The sequence below is a fragment of the Epinephelus fuscoguttatus genome, linkage group LG6 (assembly GCF_011397635.1).
Source record: "Epinephelus fuscoguttatus linkage group LG6, E.fuscoguttatus.final_Chr_v1".
In the NCBI taxonomy this organism is placed as follows: Eukaryota; Metazoa; Chordata; class Actinopteri; order Perciformes; family Serranidae; genus Epinephelus; species Epinephelus fuscoguttatus.
Window position 1 is genome coordinate 28,606,056 of NC_064757.1, and position 13,444 is coordinate 28,619,499.

At 40.9% G+C, this 13,444-nt stretch overlaps 1 protein-coding gene across 1 annotated transcript in view; it reads left to right on the plus strand.

The window, feature by feature from the left end:
- ipo11 (importin 11) overlaps positions 1-13,444 on the plus strand; it is a 187,434-nt gene that overhangs the window by 58,368 nt on the left and 115,622 nt on the right. The window contains exon 15 of the mRNA XM_049578323.1: positions 3,981-4,086. Coding sequence (XP_049434280.1) covers positions 3,981-4,086 — 106 coding nt within the window. The remainder of the gene's footprint in view (positions 1-3,980; positions 4,087-13,444) is intronic.

Genomic DNA, 13,444 nt, shown 5'->3' on the forward strand with positions numbered 1-13,444 from the left:
TCCCATAAGTAGTCCCATGACCCGTATGTATAAGTATTCATGTGATTAGCTCCGACAGGTAAAGTCACATGACAGACACATTCAGCAGAGGAAATCACATATCAGGACAAAACGACAATAAACACATAAAAGGATATATAAAAGATATCTTAGATATCTTAGAACTTCTTAGTAATAACATTTTAAGTAAACACAGGGAAGAAAGCACTTGACATTTTTCAAAGGACCCAGATGCCTAAAAAAGAAGAGAGTGCTACAGAAAAGGAGAGAGGTGAAATACCAATATGTTGGCCTTGATGGTGGCCTTAATGGTTAAAATGTCTAGTTTTAACTGCTACTATGACTAAATAGCCATGAGATATGAAAGGTTTTTTATTTAATTACCCCCTTAAATACCGCAGCTGTCTTCACCAATTATAAAGTAGTTGGATCTCCAAAGAGGGCCGCCTTTTCCCTACCTGAGCAGCACTCCATCTATACTGTTTCGCTTTAATGAGCAGCAGACTGGAACAGGCACAGAGGCCCACCCTATGTGGTACAAAGAGATTTGTCATATGTAACAGACAGCGCTACGTAACAACCATATTTGCTACAAAATCAAGACAACCTGCTGAGACTTTTTGTAGCTGACAAATGTTGCTAACTGGCATTCAACCAAATATAAACCAAAGCTTTTAATTTAGTTGCTGCAGACATCCATGAGGTGTTCACATATTTTTGGAGCCCTGGTATCAGTCCCACATTTGTCATTTTAGTGCAGCACTGGCAGCAGCTTATCTTCTCCTTTCTGAAACACTGTGCACAAGAACTGAGTAAGTATATTTCACTACGCCATTAGCTTTCTGAGAGGCCCTTTTGGACCACTGAAAACTTATGAACATCACATCTTGGAAAGCCAGAATAATAAACCAGGGCTGTAGACCAGGAAATAACTATACTTTACCTCCAAGGCAGACCATCTCTGTCAGGAACAACAAACAAAGGACTTTCTCAACAACAAAACAAATGTGATAAAGTACGAAAAAAGAATTAAGAATGGTGAGGACCCACACACTACAAAGCTCTCAGCTGCCTTTTCACTCCAGTCTTCCCTCCAAGGAAGGAAGGAAACAGAAGAAAAATGCTTGTGTTACTCTTCTCGAGAGTTTCAAATGTCCTGCCAGTTTTATTTACCTATAAATAGTAGCCCCTCAAAGCTTTGTTTTTTGTTGTAAGGGCTTTGGCCACTGCATCAGCACCTGTGGACCATCCATCTTTTCTGACTGTCCTTCCATGTATCCATCTTTTTGTCATGATAAATGAGAGAGGATATGTCTGAGAGGTGTTTAGCTGCTCCATAAGTTTTTGGATCTTTCCGTCAAGAGACACCTGCAGTGTTTTATATCTCTGTCTTGCTTTGGCTTTTCTTCCTTTCACACACACAAATCAAGTCAGTTTTATTTATATAGCCCAATATCACAAGTCACAAATTTGCCTTGCGGGGGCTTCACAGTCTGCAGTGCTTATGACACCTCTGTCCTTCATGACCCTCGATTCCGATAAGGAAAAAGTCCGAAGAAACCCTTCAGCTTGGAAATATGGAAGAAACCTCAGCGTGCGTAACTGAGGAGGGATAGATGTCATGTGTACAGGACAGACATCATAATAAAAGTGAAATAATGATGGGGACGGTGAAGGACGGACCAATTTACAAGAGAGTTGCAGAAGGACTTACCAGCCGCAGCTTCCCACGGAGTACATCACTGTTTACGTCACACGCTGAGATACACGTTTTGTTACTTGCTCACGCCCCCCACTGCCCCGAAAAAGGCATATTGTGTATGAACAAAAGTAGACAGGCGGCATTTCGCTGCACTCCCCGATTTTGTTTTTATACTGCCAATGCTGAACGAAAACTGATTGGTCTTTCCCGCAAATTTGCACAATTCCTATAAAGGGCTAGAGAGAGGTCCCAGGATGGCTGATGGTCTCACACAGAGAAACCTGAGTCAAAAGAAAAAGGGAGGGAGAAAGAGACACAGAAACAGAGAGGCACACAACAGTGCTTGTGGAACACAAACAACAGGGGGTTATTGAGAGGCAGTGGCGTAAAGTTAATATTATTTTGTCAGCAGGACTACCAGGCATAAAATTATACATTGAGACTGAGACCGACCCGCCAACCGAATAATGAAAGAATAAGCAACTAATTGAAAGTTAAGGTAAAAGATGAGTTTTGAGTTTGGATTTAAAAGCCTCAACAGAAACAGAATGTCTGGTGTCCATAGATAGGGTATACCAGAGGAAAGGGGCATGATAGGAAAAAACTCTGTGGCTGTGCTGACTTCTTTTGAACTCTGGGGACAGACAGGGGCTCTGTATGCTGAGAGCAGATTGCAGGATAATGTTTGAGGACAGACAGGTAGAAAGGCAAGTTGTCAGGGAGGAAGTGATGTGGACATTTACAATTTTGTGAGAAATTAGAAGCACTTAAAAGATTTGATCCAACATGGATCAGTAGCCAATGATGGGAAGCTATAACTGATGTGATAGGATCACATTTTTTTAGTTTTAGTTTTGGATTCTTGCTGTGGCGTTCTAAACCATTTGAAGACTTCTAGCACTGGCACGGCACAGGCATGACATTATGACAATCCAGTCTGGTAGATACAAATGCTTGAATTTTAGGATTGCTGATTGCATCTGAGACCTGATTTTAGCTATGTTGCAAAGGTGAAAGAGACAAACATGTGCTTAAAGATACAATAGATCCCAATATACTACCTATCCCAGCCTTATTTATTAATAGAGAATTAAAGTAATATTAAATCTCCTCCCTTCTCTTTGTCTATTTCCTGTCTCTTTATTCTTTTTGCCACATCAGAGTTTCATTACCTTTAAAGATAAAATATAAATAGTAACAGGAAGCATCTCTTCCACTCAAATGGCTTCTCTCCCTTTATCTGATGATATTATATTGTTCTCATACTGTCATCATCTTCTCTAATCTCATCCTTCAACTTTTTCCCTGTTGTCTTTCAAGTGCAGTCTACATTATTGCTGCTATTGCACCAACACACTCGCACATCTTACAATCTGACACACATAAACCATAACATATAGTCAGCATTTGAGGAGAAACACATGCAAGTGTGCCCATGGTAGCATAACTAAGGGAACATTAGATCGCTGAACTGTGAATAGGTTGTCCCAAGGTAACAGGAGCTTACCGGGGTTTCTCGAGTAGGCTGAAGTGTTTACACGATTAGACCTCAGCTGATGGTTTACCCTTTTCCAACTATGACATTTGAATGACACCTCATCTCCTTCTTTGTACACTTAAGCTGACGTAAGTCCTTACACTAGAACTGTCATTTAAACACCTTTCATGGCTTACGCTATATTTTGCCCCCTTTATCCTTTTCCCATTATTCCAACTCTTTATACTCTTTCAGCTGCTCTTTCATACCAAGTTAAGCCAGCTGTTGTTCAGCTATACATGAAGCAATACAGTCCAGCTTCCAGCTATTCAGCCATTGCAATGCAAGGTTTAGCTCTTGGCTGTCCATCCAGGATTGCAGCTCAGTGTCAGCTTTTCAGCAGCCAACAATTCCACAGCATTTCTTTTCAGATATTGTATTCTCTAGTCATGAGTTTGAGGTTTTTTTGCTCACATAAAATAATCAAACCTTTGCATCAATTGTCAGGTTTTCTTTCAGTGTCTATGTGTGATTAAAAACGTGAAACAAGAACGTCCTGTAGGGGACATAATGTGGCTATTTCCTTTAAGAAGTTGTCAATGACAAGATGACTCACATTTTAGTGTTCTGTGCCTCATTTCAGGAACATAGGCCATCTTTTTTTGAATGGAGCTATTGTATGTCTTTTTAACTTTTTTCATTACTTAGACTTTTGTTTACTGCACTTTTCTCTGTGCTACTGTGGAAACTGTGACGAAATGATAATGATTTTCTTACTGTTGTACCTTGTTTTGTCTGCAGTATACAATGCAGTGGGGCTGGCAGCTTATGAGCTGTTTGACAATGTGGACTTTGACCAGTGGTTCAAGAATCAGCTTCTTGGAGAGCTGCAAGTCAGCCATCACAGGTATGTGTCAGTCACACAGTCACAAATTTTCTATACATCTTCAATTGCATTTCTGTTTGTCATGGTATTTTCTGTTTCATAGTATCATGTTTGATTCACACAAACTAAAAAAAATCATTAAATATTTACTACTCAAGAAAAAATACCAGCTCAAGTTGGGCAAATAACACAAAAAGCTGCTATGAATACGTTTCTGAAGCTTTTTAATGTCGAGTTTTTGCTCCAACTGTCATAGAGGAGTTGGACTGCATCAGATTGCCTTCATAAAACCTCACAGTATCTGCACTCAAATGTATTAGTATGTGAGCAACATTATAGAACACCAAATCAGCCACGGCCTTAAAAATAACCAGAGCTGAGTCATCTCCTGTCTGACAGAGTTTCAACAAAAATCGAATGTAACAGGCTTCCCCAAGGAAGTTTTGTATTGCAGGGATATTGATTTGGATTGCATCGTGCCGTACAGGTGTTTTATCATTTCCTCTGGACTCTTTGTATGCAGTATTATTTTAAATGCATCACTGTAAGGAAGCGTATGACTCTTGAATAAATCGCATCTTGCCTCACTAACGTTACAAAGGCTTGAAGCAATAATAGTGAAACTTGAGGCAGCTATGTAGCTCTTATTTTAAATGGCTGTTTGTTTTATTGCCTTTGAGCTCACTCTCCAACCTAAGTGGTGTCTGAAAGCAATGTTAACCATGCAATGCACTGGTGTAACTTAAGCTAATTGTCTATTACTCTCCAGTTATTGATTACTGTCAGCAGTACAGTTGGTGCATGCCAAAAGGCCCCTAAGTGCCCAATTGATAATTAGGTGTAGGAATCTCCAGGCACCCCACTATTCGATTCTGATTCAGAGAGCTAAGACTCTAAGATTATAAAACAATCATAGATACATCTTGATGCATCAAATTTTTTAAATTTCTATACATGATTTATTGATTTATTGTTTTTTTTAGTGACTGCTTGATACTTTTAAAACATAGTAACTGTGTTTGTAGTGATCCATAGCTAAATAAACAGATCAATTTACTTGCATAAAATATGGCTTTTGTCCAGGTCCCTTTTCGCATCAACTTTATAGCCCAAATGCTTCCATACTGCTAGCTTTAAAACCAGGAAGTGCCACTTAGATTGTGTCCATTTGTGGGATATTTATGTTGGCGTAGTGTCCAGTGTTTACATACTGCAGTATTTCCGTGGAAATAGTTTGTAATTTACATACTGTTGAATAATAAATGCTTCACAGCCTTTTAATTTTAAAAGTTAACTGCATTAATTAATGAATTTATTCAAATGGAATCATCTTACAGTCTCCTGCCTGTATAACAGTAACAAAATAAGGGGGAGGTGGAGTGCTCCACTGTGTTGTTTTAACGTCTCCAGCAGCAGAGGGCAGCTTCTCTGCTGCACTTTTAGCTCCAAGTAAGGCCAAGACACTGAGCAGGCCAGGTGAAGGCGTTTTTTAAGGTGAAATGGACTGAGCAGAGAGTTAATGTCTTCTTCACAGAAGTGTTTTAAGTTAGTTAATGCTGGAGTGTGTGTTGGTCAGCCAGTCTTTTTTGTTTACATAACTGGTTATCGCTGCTTTGCTCTGGCAACATTTGTCTCTGGGTTGTTGCATAAAAAGTATTCACAATTTACTTCACATTCATCCCGCAAATATCATTATTTAGATATTAAATTAAAACATGCTCGCAATGGCTGCCTTGTTAACTCTAGACTGTCCAGGTGCTGCACTCCCCAAGAGTTTGAGTTCTTCCTCTCTTGATCAGTTAACATCATGTCATTTATTGACATTTGTAAATAAATGCCAAATTGCCCACATCTGCATAGTGATGCATTGAAGAATCCCCCACCCCTACTGATAATACATGCCTTGCCCCTGCCGAATAGCCCTTAGCCCCCTGTTGTGCGTGTTCACATCTAGAGGAAGGGTGTCCTGATTCTTCTGGGATAAGGGGGTGGGGTGAAGTGTAAGGGTTAACATGGCCCTCTAACGGGGTTTTCAGAGGCACGCTCCAAACCGAGTGTCATGAGAAATCATGAGCAAGATGGCAGCACAAGCAACAAAAAATGAGGATTTAAAAATTATCATCTTATTCGTTTAATGTCATGCCAGCATATTATGTATTTTTATATATTATGTTTAAATATCAAGCATAACAAAAAAAAAAAAACACTAGTAGCATGCCTGTCTCTGTAACTTCGACAGCATATGAGGCCTGATATTTAACTTTAACTCCAGCAGCAAAGTTACCGCACTTGTTACTGCTCCTCTAATATCAAAGCAGACAAGCAGGGTAGCGACTCAGATTGCCAATGCCAGCCTACAGAGCACTGCTAGCAGCCTGGTAATCAAGTAGTGTTCTTTTTTATTTGATGGCTTGTTTGATCGACTGATAGCTTGAAGGTTAATTTGTGAACGAATTGTGTCCATGCTTTTCTTTTGTCTTTAGATTAATGATGATAATAATATTATAGTCATCATTGCATCTGTCTATGTAAACGCCATTGACATCTACTGTTGACGCATCAGGTTCTAAGAGGGTTGTCCCATTTCATGAGGGAAGATTCTAGCCATTACCCCTTGTACCTCTGTTCCAGGGAGCACATGGGCACTCAAAAATGAGGGCTTGGGGGGATAAATAAGAAATGGGATTGGGCTTTTGAGTTCATGTCTGCCATGGTCACATAAACAACTGCTGCTTGTGCTCACACAACCACTGAACAATCAGTCAAATGTGCCACAGCATCATAACAAGCTAATTAAAGTCAGAAAACAGTAACTGTACAAACAGCATTATGGGTCTAAAGACAGTTCGATGCAGTGACATTAAACAGTGAGCTGACAGATGACTGCTTTTAAAAAGTGGTGGGAAAGAGGGAGAGTGACCAGAGGCGAGGTGGTGACAGCCACATGAAAAACAAAAAAGTGCCCTGCTCATACAGACCCCAAGACAATCAAAACAAAAAGCCTGCAGCGCTCAAAAGGTCGGCCTCTCAGGTTGGTGCTGACGTCAGAGTGCAGGCATGCTGATGTCACTGCGGCTCTGCTTCAACACAGTGCAGGTGCAAATAACTTCTTCACTTTGTATTTGGGTTTTTATTGCTTTGGTCTTTTTTAAGTTCAGTTCACCTCCACACTCCACAATCTTCCTTTCTGATATTCAAAATTTTTCTTGAATTTATGAATTTGAACAAACTGAGCTTATAGAGACGCAGTGATGAGGGATGTCAGTCAAACCTAACCCTAGGATATTGAAGGCACATCAGTGGAACATCCTGAGAAATAAAACCAATTCAGGAAACAGCATTGATATGAAGCCAGATGTCACCTCTGTTGCTTTCCCTGTTTCTTGTGCCCTCAAACACTAATGTAGACAGACATGTACATTTATTAATTCTACTCCCTTAATAACGGATGAAAAGAAGAGAGGCAAGGCAAGGCAAGTTTATTTATAGAGCACAATTCGTACACAAAGTAATTCAAAGTGTTTACAGAACAAGAAAATGCATTAAAATCACAATACAAAATAAAAACATAAATAATCATTATAAAATGAACTTTAAAAGAGAAGAGTGCAGATAAGATCCTTTCAGTCATATGCACAGTGAAATAGAGCTGTTTTGAGCCTAGATTTGAACATTGTCAGAGTAGAGGCCTGTCTCACATCTTCAGAAAGACTGTTCCAGATTTTAGCTGCATGAAACTGGAATCCTGATTCCCCATGTTTAGTCCTGACTCTGGGCACCAGCAAGGAGGCCGGTCCCTGAGGTCCTCAGAGTCCGAGATGGTTCATATGGCACTAACATGTCAGAGATGTACTTTGGTGCTAGGCCGTGGAGAGACTTGTACACAAGCAGAGCTGCTTTAAAGTCTATTCTCTGAGCCACAGGAAGCCAGTGTAGAGACCTGAGCACAGGACTAATGTGCTCGTACTTCCTGGTTCTGGTCAGGACCCAAGCAGCAGCATTCTGGATGTACTGCAGCTGTCTTACGGCCCGTTTGGAGAGGCCAGTGAGCAGGCCGTTACAGTAGTCTAACCTACTAGAGACAAATGCATGGATAAGTCTCTCCAAGTCAGGTTTAGACACTATACCTTTAATTTTGGCAATGTTTTTAGATGGTAAAGAGAGAACATAACAAATGGGAACCCAATTAAACACGCCATTGACTACGCTCCTATTCTTGCACATTTTGTCGTCTTCAGCTGCTTAAAGTTGGTGAAGTGATAATAGTCCCATAGTTTATAATGCCTCCATGCCTTGCCGTAGCCAGATGCATGATGCTTTTGGGTTTCATACGGATGTATGTTCGTTCCTTCTTCCATCCCATTCTTATAAATGCGTAATCTAAATCAAATTTGACATAAATGTCCAGTTGGACTCAAAAATGAACTGATTAGATTTGGTGATTTAAGGTCAAAGTCACTGTGACCTTGCATCTATCTCATTCTCGTAAACGAAATATCTCAAGTAGTCCTTGAGAGAATTTCCTCAAATTTGGCACAAAAGTCCACTTGGACTCAAAGATGAACTGATTAGATTTTGGTGGTTAAAGGTCAAGGGCACTGTGACCCTGGAAAACATGTTTTGGGCCATAACTCATTCATACGCTAATTATGACAAGATTTCACATAAAAAGGCTTATAGAATAAAATGATTAAGTAATGGCATTTTATATCTAAAGGTCAAAGGTACACCTCACTGTGACATCACAGTGTCCTGCAAAAACACTTTCCTGGCCATTATTCAACATCATAACTCATAAATTGTGGAGACTGTACAGATCTTTTGTGCTGCCAGGTTGAGGATGTGTATGAAACATCCATTTTAGATGTGGCTTCTTTGCAGCAGCATCCATAGTTTAAGCATCGTCAACTGTCATGGCTACATATGAGTCTGGACGGACATGGATGTAATCTGTTACTTGACTGTTTTGCGGAGGCATACAACCGCGAGGCGATGATTCTAGTTTTTGCTTCACTTGTTAATTAGCAAAGCAGTATAAATATGGAAGCACAATCCTGACTAGATGTTTTCCCAATACATAAAAAGTTCTCATCTAACGCAATAGTTGGCTCCAGGAATAAAATGTATCAGCATGTGGTTAAACAGTTAACAGATGTTTGCAAGATAAATTCATTGTTGGTTTTGGTCTCCTTGGTGAAATTCATTAAAAGATAACTCCATCCTTATCCTGTCCTTATCCTTTAAATGCCAAATAATGCCTTTAAAACAACAGAGAGGTCCTTGGATGATAACCTATTGCTTTTTGCTAAGAGGATTGTTTTTAACTTTAAGTAAAGCCATGGTTAGCTATAAAAATAGAAGATAAACTTTTCAACTCCCATCGATTTCTCTGTTGTGGGGTGCTGAGTCAGGCTGTGCTTTTGTCAGACTTGAGATGTTCCCACAGTCTTTTGAAGAGGCCTCGGCAATGAGAATGTAGATTCAGCGTGGATATTATTCAGCATCAGTGATGATGTCCTTCACTGAGCGGAGTTTCTTCTGTAGCAATCAGAGGCTTGTTTTGTTCTGTTTTCGCGGGCATGTGTATGTGTGTAATGGCGTACATATGTTCGCTTGCTTTGTTGCCTCCAGGCCCAAACACACTAATAGAGTCTGACGCACACGTTTTGAAGTACACCTGTTGTTTTAAATGGCCGACCACACACCAAAAGTGTTATGAAGCACGTCAAACTGCTTTGATGACCCTACTCCAACCTTGTTGAGATTTTGGAGTGTCAAATAAGGACCCAGCGACCAAAGTGTCTTTTTTGGCAGGCAGAGAACCTGTTTGGAGAGCTTCATTAGGTCAGTGCAGACAGAGACACAGAAATGTCACATTATCACAATACAGATTTACACAGGGTTTCAGTACAAACTGAGCAATATAGTACAAATAAAGGAGGAGAGACTGAGAGACAGAAAGGTGGATGTGCATCAAGAGCGCACAACACTAACAATACTCACGTAGAACGATAAAGAAAATGACCGGGGGTATGTGTTAAAAACAAAAACTTTTTTGCTTAACTAGTGACCTTTTCCAAAATTACTGCTGGTTGTGTGGCGCTGGCATTTCAAGTCTAGTGCCCGCAGCGCACCATAGGAGCATCAATTGAGGTGTGTTAATTATCGCTTTCAGTGCGTTTGCCCTGTAAGTGCGCCTGCTTTCACGCTGTCAGTATCTCATTATGTTTTACATCCTGTCACAATTCAATAACTCGTTCTCAACTCCCAGTGGAGTGCATTAGTCTCAAGAATATACTTCCTTGACGTTTGACAAAGAAAACCCCCCGCTGATCAAATGTATGAAGCTGTCATGTAAAGAATTTATACTTCTTTAAATCAGTGTCTGGAAAAGGAAAACAATTATACAGAGAAGAAATTATAGGAGATCATTATTAGGGCTCTTAGTGTTACTGATCGTGCACAACTCAAGTCCCTGTATGTAAATTAAAAAAAAACCCTGTATGTTTGTATGTAGTATTATATATTTGCATATTGTATTTTTTGTTTTTATGTCACATCTTCGTAACTTTGCACTGTGCTTTTTGTTATGCGCCAAATCATTAAGTTAAATTCCTTGCATTTGCAATCCTTCTCGGTTATAAAACATTTCTTATTCTGGTAAAATGCGACATGACCAAGTCACTTAAAGCCGCTACAAGGAACTTTTAACTGGATATGCAAAAGTCTCTTGTTTCTGCTGATGTCTGTGCATGACCTACAACAGCAAATGAGACCATCGGTGTGAAGATAAGCTATTTCTATATAGTGTATATCCATACCTTTAGGAAACTGTCTCCGGGTCCGCCCCAGGTCACTTCCAGGACGAAACGATTTACAGCACTCAGACGGCACACGTCATCTTACCTAGCTGCTTACATTTATAGTGACTCTTATAAATAGTCGCTATTCCTCCTCCTCGACCCGACGTCCGCGGGGAGTTAAAATAGCAGCAATCATCGGGTAAAAGTTCTGTGAAAGCACTGGACTCACCAACACTCAGCCACGTCTCAGTCACACAGAGAAAACCCAATCCTCAGGAAGTCAGGAAATCCTTCAGGATAAACGTTTTGTTGGCTAGCAATCTAGCATTTACCAGCCCAATCCTGGCAGGAGCCAGCGGGTCCACGGCGTTAGCTGTCCGGGGAGCCACACACAGAGGCTGCAGGTTGCGCAGATTTACCCTGCGCCAGCGGAGACGAGGAGAGCAGAGGCCGCGGGGCTGGAACACCTCATCCGAGCCGACGACAGGTACCAGCCAGGCGCCGACAGGGTCCAGCGAGTGCCGAGAAATAAAGAGGCGAGGCACCGCTTCATACTCAGTCCAAGAAGCCATGGAAGTGCTCACCAAACAGGCTTTCATCCTTACCAGCTGACCGCTGCGCTTACCCCGGCGGCGATGGCGCTTACACCTGAGAGGTGGAGCTGGGGTGCAGCAGAGGTGAGCTGGGATCCTCGATAGGAGCGGGAGCAAAGTTTTCCCGTCTTGTTGTTTCATTCATCCCCAAAACAAACACCTGCGCGAGCCAGGTAAGCATCTTTACGACAATACGTGCTAGAGCTCATGGGAAATGTAGGCTTCATTCCGGCAAAACACTACCGCTTTTGTCCACAGGGTCGCCAAAATCAACTCAAAATGAAAGTTCCTTGTAGGGGCTTTAATTAACCAGTGACCCCAATCCAGCCCAAATTTTCTTCCGCCCTTCTTCCTCTCAAATACCACACATATTCGATCTAAAATCACTTTTTTTTTTTTTTTTTAAAGAAAAGCAGCAGTGCTCCGTATGCTGCAGTCCATATGCTTTGAAATGTAAAGTGTGCACAGGACTTTTATTTGATATGCTGGGAAGGTGAACTACACATTATGTATATAGTAAATTCACTCAGCGACCAGAAAGTTACAAATCCTTGTTCCATGCCACGGCGGCCCATGATTGAAAGAGCTGTCACACTTTGTGGCAGTGACTCAACAAGGGACCCGTAGTGCCTTGGTATCAAAGCTGACCATGCAGACATGAGGGCTTTGCAAGACTGCTTAAGGTTTATAGGTGGATGTTCCTTTTTTTACTGATGCTGCTTTCAAGTTCATTTCAAAGGTGTTCAGGTGGATTGCTATCAGGGATTTATGGGGAACAGGCCATTAAGTGTTACATTGTAGACTTGTGATTACTTGGAATGGTCTGTGCCCGCGGACTTATCTCTGTTTTGTTCAAGTTCAACATTTTAATGTCCAAATGAAATCATATGTAGTCATCCCTCTCTGTTGTCAAAAATAATGTCGACGTGATTTTTTTTAAAGTTACGGTGAATAGTTTTTATTATTAAAAGGAAGAAAATGGTCTTTGGGAGAATATCAGAAATGCTACTTTTCATCTCAGCTGGCTGAATGGGTGTGTATGTGTCTGTATGATTGACAGCTGAAGGCAGGCTGCCAGAGTGCCGATGTTACACCGTAGGGAACGAGAGTCAAGGTAGAAACTTGCTCTGTAGCTTTCACATCATGGGCAGACAGCATGTTGTTAGTGGTGTTGAAGAGTCAGCACCACCCAGCACCCAACCAGACCAAAAAGGCATTTGTAAATGTGTGCATGCTGTTTGATGTGCAGCAGCTGAGCAGCTTATCAGCTATCTAATCTTCAAACAGATGTTAGCAGTGCATTTTTCCCTGGTCCATGTTTGTTTGGTGACAAGCAAAGGTCTGGACTGGTAGATTGTGTGCCCCACGTATGAAAGGCTGAGTCTTTACCGCAGTGGCCTTGGTTAATTCTGACCTGTGGCCCTTTGCTGCAAAAAAAAAAAAAAAAGGCACAGGACAAGAACAAGAAGTGTGTTCATGTTTGTAATTTATATAAGGAGGAGACATTAGCAGGAAAGCTAATGTGTGTTGTTGTGCATAGGCTGTGGCTCTTAGGTTGTGTAGCAGGCTTCTGTCTGGCTCAGTGTGACTGTCTGCTCTTCGTATGAAAGAACACTGACATCTGACGTTACAACTTTATGCATAATTTGATTTGCTGTATCCAAATAAACTCCATCTACGTAGACGGACGGTGTTGGGCTTGTTACTTTAAATAGTAATGTATTACTCATCACTTGTTACTCTTTTTAAAACTAATATTACTTAATTTATTACTCCCTGCCAACACTAATTTGTTACATTACTACTTTTTTTACACTATTACATTCAAAATTGGTAAGTGCGTATCTCAAAATCATATCTAAGGTGAGAAAGCTTGCAAATGTTTTTTTTTTTTTTTCCCCCCAAAGCTGGGGTCTTCTGTTGCCTGTGAGTGGTGTCTTACCAAGGCTCTGTCTAAGAGATGGAGTCACTGGCGGAGCAACA